General features: G+C 42.6%; 1 protein-coding gene and 1 long non-coding RNA gene across 7 annotated transcripts in view; one reads left to right on the top strand and one right to left on the bottom strand.

The window, feature by feature from the left end:
- The window catches only part of LOC306969927, a 36,186-nt gene extending 26,028 nt beyond the window's left edge, over nt 1-10,158 (bottom strand). The window contains exons 1-3 of the long non-coding RNA XR_013793361.1: nt 10,044-10,158; nt 7,752-7,914; nt 271-354 (exon numbers count right to left, since the gene is read on the bottom strand). This is a non-coding gene — a long non-coding RNA (uncharacterized lncRNA). The remainder of the gene's footprint in view (nt 1-270; nt 355-7,751; nt 7,915-10,043) is intronic.
- Nucleotides 10,159-11,418: 1,260 nt separating this feature from the next.
- Nucleotides 11,419-14,020, top strand: part of igsf9bb (immunoglobulin superfamily, member 9Bb) — an 82,222-nt gene continuing 79,620 nt past the window's right edge. For 3 of the 6 annotated variants that reach the window (XM_079565555.1, XM_079565556.1, XM_079565554.1), the window contains exon 1: nt 11,420-11,804. In XM_079565555.1, coding sequence (XP_079421681.1) covers nt 11,741-11,804 — 64 coding nt within the window. In that variant the 5' untranslated portion in view covers nt 11,420-11,740. Of the gene's footprint in view, nt 11,805-14,020 lie in introns of all 6 variants that reach the window. The other 3 variants (XM_079565559.1, XM_079565557.1, XM_079565558.1) reach the window with 3 other exon arrangements.

The following is a 14,020-nucleotide window of genomic DNA, read 5'->3' as shown; positions in this document are numbered from 1 at the left end:
TTCCTTTTTGCAGTATAGCTGAATGAGTGCGGGTTGGATTCCTGGCCTTTCATTTGAAAAGTTCCGACCATTATTACAACTATAAAAGAACAGATTAGTCATCAGGAGGACCTTGACACTCGACAATCACTAACTCGAAAAGATTTTTTTTTTCAAAATGATGGATCATCATTCTCAAACTATTTGACCTTGATGGCATTAAATGTGAAAGAGATTCTGAAAACAATCCTCTGCACTTTTATAGGAGTGCATAGGTCTCACTGTGCTGACCTGGATTCCTGTGTGTCCAGTGTGAAGCTGTGCACTGTGGTCTGCAGGATGTACCAGCTGGACCTCCAGCTCCTCTGGGACCTGCTGAAGTACAGAACATGTGAGGGTTAAATGATGCCCACTCTAATGCACATGTGCAAATGTAGGTTCAGTTATGATCAAAGTGTCAAATAAAATAGGCCACCATGACAGACCTATTGACTTACTCCATTATATAATGGATTATAGCAAATAGCACACAATCTCACTGAAAACATTTTGTGTGCAGTGGCAGAGAGTTACAACACAAAGAGTACATTCAGTTTAGTCAGTTCATAATTAATCTTATATAACAGCTTACTTTTGGGCTTGGAGTCCAGCTGTGCTTTGTGACAATTTCATTTCTTCATTGCTTTAGGGATGACACAGATATGGGTCAAATAAAATGAATACCAGATTCTAGTTCTGCTTCTAGATTAATTGACAAACTCCAAGTCATATATCACACAAGCACAATACTTAAATGGGTGATAGTGATGACCAGCAATTGAACTGTATTTGGATGCTACAAAGCATGCTGAACTTGTTGGAGTTTAATCTTGTCCATCACTAAGAACACTTGTCTAGGTTACTCTAAGAGAAGCTAGCAGACCTAGTCCTGGGGGTCATTCTGATCTGATCTGAATTAAATATCTTGGGTGATGAAAAACATGAATAGGGTGGTACTGGTCAAATCAACTAAATTTGATCGTCTTTATAGAACTTCCCTCAGTAAAAATTGAGCAGATATGTAAATTGCTACAGGACTATCATTGTGCTGGTTTATTAAGCTATTTTAAAAGATGAACAAATATCACTGGATTTCTTTTCCCAACTGGAAGCAGCATCTTTGTCACATAAAAAATGTCCGAGTTTTCAATAGTGTTTGAAAAGCTGTTCAAGTGGCAATGCAGAAAAACTCCTCTTGCTTGTCACCTGTTAGATTTTCCACATTCCTCCATTTCGACGGCGCTTCCTATAGTAATACAAATGTCATGTCAGGGATAAAAACATTAATATCCACTGAGATGACAAATGCAACAAGCCCCACTAGAATGGCCCACAGAACTAAAGACGTTCAATACAAAGGATGTCCACTGCGTGAGAGTGACTTGCATTTCGGAGACAACCTGTATAGCTGTTATGTTTTAGGGGCACTACATCACGTCTCGCTGGCAGCCCATGAAGACAGATGACCGCGCGGCCCAGAGGCGGACAGGCTGAAGACGTCAACCGTGACTTCTTGTTCAGGGACGTCACTCTTCATCCTTTCACCGTTTCTTATTCTGCCATCTCTCAACAAGTCGACAAGCAACAACACAATGACTCTAAAGTATTCAGCAGCGTTCAATGTGCGAGATGAAAGAGCTGCCTGCTTCACTCACCCTCAACCAATTTCCCCTCACGGCTCCCATAGGTCTGCTCCGAGCCACCTCCGGGGGAAACACCAAAATATGGGCAAAGGCGGCACACGCCCAACCGCTCACGGACCTGTGTCTGCAGCCCCAGCTCGGGAAACACCACATTAATACATTTCACTGGCCTACTTAAAAGCTGCAACTGGTGCACAACATGAATTCATTAATATCAATTTCGGCAATGCTGAAAAAGTAATCAAGGTACAACCTCAACAACTAAAGGACAGGTGGCTTTGAGTCACGATACAGTATTTGAAGTTCGATATATTGAGCCACGGAAATTCTGTGATTAACGATGTTATTGAAGACCTGGAGTGACTAACTAAGGCTTTGTTTGAAAAGCACTTAACGAGATATTTCAGGATTTCTGACATAGATACAGACGGCATCTCGTCATAGAAGGGGGCGTGACTTCGCCGAGGGGGAAAATAGGATCTTCAGAGAAACACAATTTTCACTCTTTTTAGCCATTTTCTGGTGGACTATGAACTTATTTATCACATAAAAATAAAGTCAAGTGTAAATCCCGTCCATATGGATATTTTCTCACGGCAGTTGTAGCTAGCGCTAGCTTACCGTTAGCATTAGCCCGATGCTAACATGTAGCATCATGTTAGCATTCTCTGTTATTTATGTATTTATGGGCTGTTGAACCACTTTGCTCCTTCCCATGTCTTTGTATCTTTATTTATCAGAAAACCATATCATAGTTCAGCGTTTGTTAAAGTAGTTTTTGAATAATTAAAGAAAGTTTAGATTTTTCTCCGAATTATTTCCCCAAATCAGTTTTCAAACATGACCATATATGGGTGATGGCCTCATTTCCTAGTTTTCCAGAGTGTTGCTGCTTTCTGGAGATGTTTTTTTTTGTATGTGGCCATACGGCCTTTGCTATGCCCATTTTTTTTTGCTTTGCCCAATCCCGTCAGACCTTGGAAGCTAAGCAGGGAAGGGCCTGGTCGGTACTTGGATGGGAGACCATTTGGAAACACCAGGAAGCCTAGCGAATGTAGTGAGTGAGTGAGTGAGTGGTGGTGGTCGGAGGGGCTGATGGCGCCTCGCTTCCGTCAGTCTACCCCAGGGCAGCTGTGGCTACAATAGCAGCTTACCACCACCGAGTATGGAGTGAACGAATAGTGCAATGTAAAGCGTCTTTGAGTGTCCAGAAAAGCGCTATATAAAACCGATGCATTATTATTATTATTATTAATTCATGTAGTTCTTATATTTGAAGAGTCGAGTGGCGCTAGGCTAGTGCAAGGCTAGCGCATTTCTATGGTATCAGCTAGCCTGCATTAAAAACAGTCTGTCCCGCTCCACAGTGCACCTGAGGCAAATCACTTAAAAAAAAAAAATCTCCAGAAATCAGCACCACTCTGGATAACTCGGAAATGAGGCCCTATGTCAACAATCCTGAAATATCCCTTTAATCTCAAAATGTCCCACAATAAAAAATAAAGCATTACATTTGAAAACTGTGACAAAAAAACACAAATAAATGAACAGATGATCATTATTGAGCCCAAAAATGCATTGTTTATCTGTCATTTATTAAACGATAAGTAATTATGCATAGTATATAGTAATTATTGTGACAGGTCTGTTATTTGTGTCATTGAAGGTTCAGTCCCAATTCAATCCACATACAAATAAATGTTGAAGCCAGTCCTGATGTAAAAGTATGGCACAATGTGGCATGTCCATGTTATGAATTTATAATTCTCTATCATTCCCAAAGAGGAGGTCAGATGGCCACTAGATGCACGTCCAACCCCCCAAAACGCAAAATACTTAACCTTAACTTAATTTCAGTTTTACTAATTATAATTTAAAGGGGCTAGATGCAAGTGAACCATTTTCTACTCACTACTGCCACCTCAGGTCATACGTGTAACTGCACCTTTTATATAAAGCTCGTGCTTGACGGCACTTCAGACCTGAAGTAACAACTTTATGAGTGACAGTGCAGGATTTTAGAGGCAGTTGTGGTGAACAGGTCTGGGCTCATTCTACACATTAGGACGTGGTTGGAACATGTAGGGGGAGCAAAATACATAATTTTACCATTTTTAAACTCTGTATAGTCCCTTTAAGTAAGTAAAAACAAAGTAAGTAAAAATAAGTAAAAACTCAAAGGGTGTATGCTTTTAGAAAAGATTTCTAATCAGGGTTGACCCCCAAATGTGGTTGATGGGTTGACAACAAGAGCGCTGACTGCTGTGCCACTGTACCGCCCTCTCATCTTTGTGGAAATAATAACCATACAACAAGCGACCATTAAATACAAACTTGCCTCTTTATGAGACAAATTATGGGCTGAGTAATTTTGTTTTCACACCCAACCATCTCTATTTCTAGCTAGATGCGTAACGCAAGTCTGAAGAGAATACATATCAGAAGCAGCAGCTCACAACACTTTTTATGACTATACTTCCAGAACCATGCCATATGGCGTCATGTTTGTTTCTTAAAGACCCTATACCTGATATTTTTTCCAGGCAGTGGAATTAAAAGACACTGTACATTTCATTAACCTCCTAACCCCCGCCTTAACCGAGTGCGTTTTCTCCAATTCAGCTTTACCCAAATCTTTTTTCGTCCTTTTTGGTTGTGCTTTGGTCACATTGTTGTGGCTTGATCAGTTATATTACACACACATGAAAAAAAGAAAAGCGGCCAAAACGCTACAAAATGGCAATGAAAGACAGAAAGGAAAAAAAAGAAAAAAAAATGCCACAAAAACGTGATAAAAATGTGACCAAAATAAGAAATGAAACGTGATAAAAATGTGACCAAAATAAGAAATGAAATGTGATAAAAATGTGACCAAAAAGCAAGGAAAACGTGATAAAAAAACACACAACAAAAACGACTAAAACGTAATAACAAAAACAAGGAAGAAGCTTAGATGAATTAGATTAGCTTTCAAATGAGCCGTTACACTGAGGCTGTAAACTCCAGTCGAGACGCTTTTAGCTTTGGGTAAAACTGAAGAAAACGCAGTATTATGTAGTATATGAGTATTATTGTTATAGTGATCCTGAAAGGTGTGAAACATGCTTATAAACTCATTCCTGTGATAAGAATCTGGTATACAGCAGAGCCTTTAAACAGGGCATCTCGTTATTTTACCTGCAGTCATCATCTTCTAAATGGACCACTTTTTTATTATCCCACTTCCCAGGAATCCTGGCCCCAGATCGTGATATTTTAGCAGCTACGTGTTTTTGTACATGCTGTAATGGAAATGACACACAAATTAATGAGCGCTGCCCCGAAATATTCACATAAAAAAGTTAATAAAATGACACAGGCCACGTTCCTGCATTTAGTCTTCCCATGGTCCAAAGCTACCAAGGCTCCATAATCAAACGCCTGCAACAACTACATCGGGAAAAATGGATCCATGAATGTCTTTTCATATTATTCTCTCCTTTTCCTTTTGGTACTGCCTTGTTTTTGTTACCAGTTTCTACATCACCCATTACGGGCCAAGCCAAACAGTTGAAATTTTCGCCTTTTGAGAGCACATGATTAGGTGACAATATCATCCATCACAGAGCTGCCTCATCATCATTGTGTGATTCAGGCTTTGAGCACTGCGTCCCACCACCTGCTGCTGCCTCCCTCTCCGCGAACACCAGTGGATCAGGGCCAGCTTTTCATTCACAGATTCTCCAGCGATTTGGGATGTCGACTCATTGGTTTTAGATTACGTTAGATAACATAATTGTGTCTTTTAACTCATTCAGACGTCAAAGGAGGTGCAATTTCGGCATAAAGAACCCATTCATTTATCACTCAGTCCAGTTTTGACCAATGATGTTTCGGCCATTTTTATAGATGAAAATGGATGCTTTAAAAGACTATTTTTTTCTCTTTGTGCACCTTTCAGTACCTTAAATAGGGTCAGTAATGTTGGCTTATGGCTCTATAATGACGAATGCTGCATCAAAACATGGTAAATGGACTCAACTTACATAGCGCTTTTCTACCTTTATCAGGCCCAAAGCGCTTTATAGTAAGGAACCACTCACCCATTCACTCTCTCGTTCATACACCAATGTACGCAGACACTGGAGGCAAGTAGGGTGAAGTGTCTTGCCCAAGGACACAACGACAGTGTGCATTTGCAGGAGCTGGAATTCAAACACACGACCTTCCGATCACGAGACGACCCGCTCTACCATCAGTGCCACCGTCACACAAAACATATTGTTCAGCGCACTAGTGCAAAGTACTGGTATAAATACATTTACATTTAAAGAAACACCCAGCTCTATTCATAGTGATTAATAGTGTCCTCCAGGGGTAAACAAGTATGCTGGATTGTAGGCCAATTTTTTCACTATAGTGAGACAATGGAGCACTAATGCCTCCTCACAATGACCACATTTACAATTATAAACTATAGTACATTATATGGACCTAGAATGAGGGTCTGGGAGCATTTTCAGTGTTCATATCACTATTTGTTGGAATTACTGTATAATTCTCAAAATTAGCTTGGGAGCCAGAAGAAGAATTTATATGCTTGAGGGACATATAGTTCTAGGGACATTGCCTTACCCTGGTACCATATCAGTGGTTCTCAAACTTTTCACACCCAGTACCTGGTATGGAAGAAAAGACAAGCAAAATCTCCTTAAGTATAGATCAAAACATGAGCTGAATTTGGGCTCAACTCGGTCTAGTGCAGCGGTTAGCGCTAGTGTTTCACAGCTGGAAGGTCCCGGGTTCAATCCCTGGCCGAAATAAATGAGAGTGTGAGTGGTTGTTGGTGCTCGGAGAGGGCGATGATGCAGATTGGCAGCCTCGCTCCTGGCAGTCTATCCCAAAGAGCGGCTGTGGCTGCAACAGTAGCTTGCCACCACCAAGTATGGAGTGAATGAATAATGACTACAGTGTGGCGCTTTGAGAAACTTAGTAACACAGCCTTGAAAGCTGCAATACAAGTGTAACCGGAGAGCCTTCACCAAAAAGTTAATAAAACGTTTTTTTTATAGTCTTTATAGTCTTATGATCATAAGACAGCTTTCCTCTGTTTTGTTCCTCAACAGAACAGAGGAAAATCTGTATTTTCATGTTTACTGAGGATCAAAGAGCAAAATGTTTTTAAATCTGAAACTAATATTTTTAGTTGTGGCCAGGGCCGGATTTAAGTAAAATGGGCTAAAGTTTTTTCAGGGCCCCCATATTCAATCAATATTTATATAGCGCCTTAACAGCACCTGTACATATGCTGTATGTCTGTCTGTCAGATTTCTCTCTCCCTACAATGAAAAGATAAATTTTTTTATTTTTATTTATTTGAACATGCAGAAGTAGCATCTTAAACATAGGACTAGTTTTAAAAAAAAACTGACAAATTAGTGGGAAAAAAAACAGTTTGATATAATGACCCCAATTTGAGCTCCTTTGCCCTCGCGGAAGAAACTTTGCTACTGCCAGACTGGTGGCAGATTTAAAAGGGGGTTCTGGAGGTCCTCCCATAGAGATCTTTTTTATTTTAATGGTGCATTTTGGTGCATTTTCATGCATTCTAACAGACCAATAGCTAAATATTTTTTCCAAGTGTGAGCTCAATGAAAATGGCTCAGACCTTGTTTAGTCCTGGCTTAGTTCTGGGGTAGACCTGGTTTATTCTCGAGTAAATAAATCATCTGATAAATGTGATGGAGCATGCAAAGAGTGAGGGGACTAGTTTACTTCTCCTTATGCCCATGGACCCTTCAACCTGCTGGGCCCCTGGGCTTAGCCCCTGTAAGCTCCTTCAGAAATCCGGCCTTGGTTGTGACGGGGCTTTTCTGATGAATTGAAAATGGGTCCTGCAGCTACGCCTTTTGAGAACTACTTTTCAACACAACTAATCAAAAACAGTACAAAACCCAACAAACATGTCTCAGATATACAGTGGCACGTACAGATTTACTACCACTGTTTGGTCAGGTCAGGTGCAATGGTGTCATTGTCAGTCTAACCACATTGTCGAAATGTTACACCCTTAATATTTGTGCAAAGACGTGGGTAAAGTTCACTTCTTACTTGTTTGTGTCACAAATCCGCAATGTTGCTTCTCCCGGCGCTGTTGTAGCCTTCAGCTGTGGCCCAGATATAGCAACCCCTGTCTGTCATCCTGATGGGCTGTCTACCTGGGAAACACTCTTGACTTAAGTGACCAGCTAGCTCCCCGCAGGTGTTGAGGCTGCTGAAGAAGAAGAAAAAGAAATTCACCCCTCCGCCGCTGCATTTGTGAGTTGTGCGTTTTATTCCCCCTTTTATTTCTGCTCAAGGTGAATTTAACGCTCAGATGCACAATAGCCGTAAGTCTGTACACGGTGCCAATGACCTTAACTACTCTGTTGGCACTGATTCAGTAATCCCCCTCGAGATGTTTATCGATAAAAGGAGCCCAACAAGGACTAAACACATTGGAGTGTTTTGGTGTAGTGCTAGATGTCACAAACTTGTTACCAAAGCTCCACTGGGACACGGCTGAGGTGGGAGGAAAGAGCTGGGTTGGAACCATTTGGAGCCATATTGACAAACTGCTATGGGGAGGGCATTGATTCACTACAAAGTCCACACAGCGACTGCTCCGAGGCACATGATAAGCCTTTTTCCACATTAGCCAAGCTCCCCCCAACAAGAACGACAGGGGGACTGTTTGGAAATGGCTAAATACATCACGCAACATTCGCAGTCGGTCATTGCTTTCACTGTGGAGTGAGATTTCAAAGGTTATGTTCGGGTTTGTGACTTTGTGGTTTCAAAAACGGTGCGACAAAAACTGAACTTGACTCGCCTTACGCTGAAGATGAGGACACAAGCACGAGTTTCATTATGTGTGAATATGATTAAACACCTAATTTTAAGGCCAACAACCTTTAGAATTCAATCAATTGAGTGCCACAGAGGTTAATGTTGTGTTCTTAGAGCAAAGAGGTCCAAGGTTTGATTCCGGACCAAATTAAGTCTCTCTCTGTGTGGCATCTGTGTAGGTTTTCTCTGAGAGCTCAGTCATTCTGCTTTCTGATTGGATAATCATTTTGAGAACCAAAAAATGTGTACAGCAATCCTTTTGTGCCCTGTGCCATCAAGTACTGTAGCTGAATAAGTTCTAACCCCTAATGTTGCTCGGTCTGTTCCATTCCCTTCCTTTTCTTTTGATGCTGTTGCTGTGTCTGCAATGAACTGATTTCATCCATCATTGTGCATTTCTATTCTATTCTATTTGAATGAATGGTGAATAAATCAACAATGCTTTGCTATCAGTAAAACCAGTATTTCACTTGATATGTTTACTTCATCTGGGAACACAGATGACGAAAAAAAAAAAAAGAAACTAGCCATCTAGAATTAACTCTCAGGTTCAGCAACACTATGTGCCCAAAGAATGAGCTCAGCAGACGACCTGAACATCCAGAATGACCAGGTTATTCTATCAATGGATTTCTTCTTCCCTGACAATGCCAGGATTCATCGGGCTCGCACTGTGCAAGAGTGGTTCAGGGTCTATGAGACATCATTTTCACACATGGATTGGCCAGATCGTAACCCTATTAACAACATTTGGTGACACTCTCCCATCATCAATACAAGATCTTGATGGAAAAATAATAAAGCAATGGCTCTTTTGACGTTGCAGAAGCTTATTGAAACAACGCCACAGCGAATGCAAACTTTAATCAACCTCAAGGCGGTCCAACAAACCTAAAGGCGGTCCGACTAAAAAAATCTTACATACCCTTCTTTTAAATATTCATTTCAATAAGTGCTTTACTAAGTGCCACGACATATCTCGGTTTAGACTGACGACCCTCTGGATTCCCCGCAATACTTAGAGAACATGCACCCACTTTTAGGACGCATGTGTCATCAGGGAATGGACGATCGAAAGTAATGTTTGAGATAATTGTGCTATTATTTGGACTAATGGCAGACAATTAGACAAAAAGTGACTCTTTGTTGAAGTGTCATTGCCTTTGATGTGTTAATTGTAGTTTTTTTTTTTGCTCCATCACCACTTCATTTCACCTTTACTATCTCACTACATTTGCTGTGGTCTAATAAACCGCACCTGGCTTATTAAACTTCAGGGGAGGAACACAAAGTGAACCAACAGCCAGGGTCGACGGCGTGTATCACAGCAAACGATGAAAGACCCATTTGAATACTCTATTTGCACTTCATAGAGCTCCTCTAAAGCGCGCTGCTGCTGCTGCCTGACAGTTCGCCTGTTTTCCCATCATCGCTGTGGCCAAAAATGGCTGTGTTGAACATCAGGTAGAGGGAAAGAAAAAAACCCACAGCGAGCTTTCAGTGACGTGTGCATACCCACTGATGTGCCTGCGTCTCTGTCAGATAGTTTTGACATGCCGGCTCTCAGGGTGCACTCCTGTCTGTGGGCCCACTCCAGGCTGTTCCAACGCAGAGCCGTGATGAGATGAAGCAAACAGTCAGGAAACAGTCACTAAACACGAGGAAAAAAGATGCTGTTACTTCAGGCTTTGCAGTACCTAAGAGTTTGCCAGAGAAATGACGTATTCTATTCAATCTCACAGTCACTGGTTGTGCAAAATGAAATGAACAAATGACCTAGATGTGAAAAACAGCCTGGTCACCTTAAAAAAAAAAAGGTAGTGGCCCTTTAAGTTATGTGTAACAAGTGATACGTATACTTATGATGCAAAACATACAGCAATAATTTGTGATATATAGAATTTTTTCGAAGATCCCAGTACAGGCTGATTGGCATGTGTGGATGGGAGTGGTGTTACCCGATGCTCAGTGCTGGAGAGAGAGAGGATTCCTCTCCTCTTATTGCGCAGGATGATACTGCAGCTCCTCCACAGCTCCACGCACTCCAACCCACCTTGAACAGGCTCCCCCGGTGCTGCATTCAGGGGGTTGTGAGAAAGACAACCCCACATCATGAAGCTTTTTTTTTCTTTTTTCTACAACATTGTGGTAGAATTAATTGTGTTACATTATCTATAGGGACGAAGAGGTGGTGATATCACACTCAAATGATTTTGAAATAGCTATAAAAAAAATAAAAATGAAAAGAACTGTGACTGATATTGCAGACACCTGTTGATCATGGCTGCTGCTGTTACCATGGAGATCTCCCATGTTTGCGGCTGTTAGCATACATTTTCCATAGGCTAACATTAGCTTAAAAACAGCATACAAAGTGGAGAGAAAACAAACTGTTAGCTGTTGAATCACTACTGTGGTGTCCACGTGTTTTGATGCAACATTAAATCCTGTATTTTACCTTTTAAAATCCCCATTAGTTTATTTTTGCTGCCAATGCCACGATGCTTAGCGACATGACATCACAGTCCTGAACTCTAGCATATTTCTAACTTTGTCTCGTGAAGTTTAAGATCATTTTAGCTATTGATTCATCAGAAAAGACTCATTTGCAGCCAGCACAGGCGATGACACGTGGGCTTTCAGGTTGTAGGACATGTTATTACATTGATTAGCATAATAATGGTTGTCTGTGAGCTACAAACTTGAATTATTTAGCTACTTACACCCCCAGCTTTGACTTGAAAGCACCCGATGTACAAGTAATGCATTTGTTTTTTTTTTCTCCCAGCTTTCCGGCGTCTCCCGAACACCTCAAGCGGGCGGGATGAAGGACGGCGCGCGCGGCCAGTCAGCGGCTCCGTGCGCCCCGCGTCCCGCAATGAGAGGCGTGCGGAGGCGGGACAGCGGCTATCTAAAGGCTGGCTGCTTGGTTTCACACGCTGTCGACCGCTCTCTCGTCCCATTGGCGCAGGTGATCCGTCTCAGGATGCGAGAGGAGAGCGGAGGAGAGGGGAACAGAGCGGGGAACGCGCCGATGGAAAAGTGTCCAGGGCTCGGTTAACGACGAGACAGGATACCCGGCCTCTCCCCCCCCCCCCACCCCTCCTTCCAGCTGCTTCCAAGTCCGTCCTGGGGCAACTCGGCGATGAGAGATCCACCGAAAGGGGCACTTTGAGATGTGATGAGGCTTATTTCTGGTCGGCACTAGTACTATGATTTGGTATGTGGCCACTTTGATAGCAAGTGTATTCAGCACCCGAGGAACGGCAGCTCAAGGTGAGTCGAAGTGCGGCGCGTTGGTTTTTCATGCGTCTTGCTTTTGAAGTTTTTTTTTCCCCTCCCTCCATCCTTTTCGTTTTTAAATCGTCTTCAAACCTATTCCCCGCGACACCAACTTTGAACGTGTCCCCTACATGTTACATTGCACTCTTATACCTACGTCATGAAGTTCATACGTGAGGCTGCGCCCGGGGAAGAAGTAAAAGCCGGCAAAATGTGGGGAGAAAGGGCACCACCACGCACGACACAGGCTCCACATTAAAAAGAAAAAGAGAAAAAAAAACAGGGTGCTTGACTTCTACCATTGCGATGTGCATTTGTGGTCTTGGCGTTGACGGTGAATGGCTCTACGGGGAGTTGTGACGTCCGTGGCTTCTTGAGAGTGATAGATTTTGCGGGGCTATTTGGTGGATGACACGTTCCTATACGTCCCAAGATGTGAGACTTTCGTGCGATGGTGGTGCCGCGCTCTCGTGGGATGGCTGTGCCCACTGCAGAAGCCGGTCGGACTGCGAGGGGCGCACCGGTAAAGCCTCTGCGTCTCTGACAGGTGATTGGTGCGCCTGGCGGAGATGTCATTAAAATGCGATGAGTGGTGGAACTGCCTCCGAGGGACCGGCTGTGTAACTCCCGAGTTTGTCCGCTAGAGGGGGGAGTTTCTGGTTTCAGGGTAGTAGGAGAAGGTAATTACTGATTAATTAGGTTTTAGTTATGGGTTTATTGCAATTTTTTATTATTTTTTAATCAGAATTGAACTTACCTTTCTCTTGTTGAAGCTGCTCGTATTTCTAGTTCATATAAGTTCACTATTTGTTCATACATCTTGGAGTGCGAGGCTAAGAAACCTATTTGCTGCATTTAGTCTATAGGTTTGGCATGGGTTGTTGCATTTCGCCTGGATAAAGAGATGATTGGTTCCACTGTCCTGTTGTGTGACATTCTTGGCATATGTTGAAATCCTTCCATCATCGGCTACTTACATTTTTGCTTAGGTTGGCCTACTACTGGTTTTCACTTGAGGCTTCCTACCTTTTCATCAAAGTGGCTGTTTACTTACTTTTTTTTTATTTTATTATCTAGGCTTTAGTTTGGTCTGTACATCCAGAACCAAAAGAGACACATTAACATTGATCAAATGCTTCACCTTTAAAAGATGCTGCCACTTTCACCACCACCCCCCCCAGCGCTAATTTTGAAGAAGCAAGTAAATGGAGAAAATGGCCCGGCATCTGTGTTTGAGCATCACTGATTAGAGGATGAAAGAAGCTTCACTCCACGATGAAACCCATCTTTGAAAATTTTATAGACTGACTTTCAAAGTAAATGTTGCAGTTTAATTTTGGGCTATTTTTTGTTGATGTTGTCCCTCCTGACTTGTGTTAGCCCGGCTACGAGGCAAACAATTATGTAATGCCTTGCTTAAAGAGGATACACTTAGGAGTGGGCTGCCAAAGGGAGGAGACTTAAGGAGATGGCTTTAAGCAGCTTCCCTCGTCTCCTCGCTGGCCTGGACGAAAGGCAGTGACAGGATGACCTCTGAAGGAGACACCATTCAGACAATCACTGATGTCATGCTTTCGAACAATGAGGAAAGCCCTTTGTAGTTCTTTGCCCATTTCCAATGACAATGGTTCAGTAGCTTGGGCAGAAATACAAAGATATTTCTGTTGGATGATGAGTGTTTGTAGTTTTAGTGATTGAATCCATTGATTTTCACTTCCATGTGTTCTGAGATAACAAAGAAAATAATTTGTATTGATTTGTCCTGAGACTTCTTTGAGGGCTGTACCAAACGGTGCTATACTGACCCGATTTGCTCTGTCCCACCCAGTGTACAGGAGGCTTTGGTGTGCACAGCCGGCAGTAGCATCCTCGCTACTCCCTCCAGCTGCTGTTGGCAGAGCATCGGCTCTGGCCAGCACTGACCCTGGCCTGGAGCCAGACCACCTCCCTGTCTCCTCTGACTCCTCTCGGGTTTCTCTGCTCTCACTTTCTCTACAGTCTGAGTCAGGCCCTCACTGCCCTCGCTGCCTCTTCCCGTATTTCCCTGCATCTCTGTCCCATCTTCTGAAACGTACTCGAGTGAACCTGCCTCCTCCAGGTTATGAGCAGCCTGTCTCAGCGTGGCGGCGTAGGACACTGTGCTGTGTTAAGTGGTGCTCTGCTGAAGCTGTGTGATGCCATATGCAGGCACACTTGTTACACACACGCAA

Source organism: Gobius niger (assembly GCF_951799975.1).
Source record: "Gobius niger genome assembly, chromosome: 11".
In the NCBI taxonomy this organism is placed as follows: Eukaryota; Metazoa; Chordata; class Actinopteri; order Gobiiformes; family Gobiidae; genus Gobius; species Gobius niger.
The sequence above is the reverse complement of the archived record's forward strand: the minus strand, read 5'-3'. Positions and strand labels throughout refer to the sequence as shown.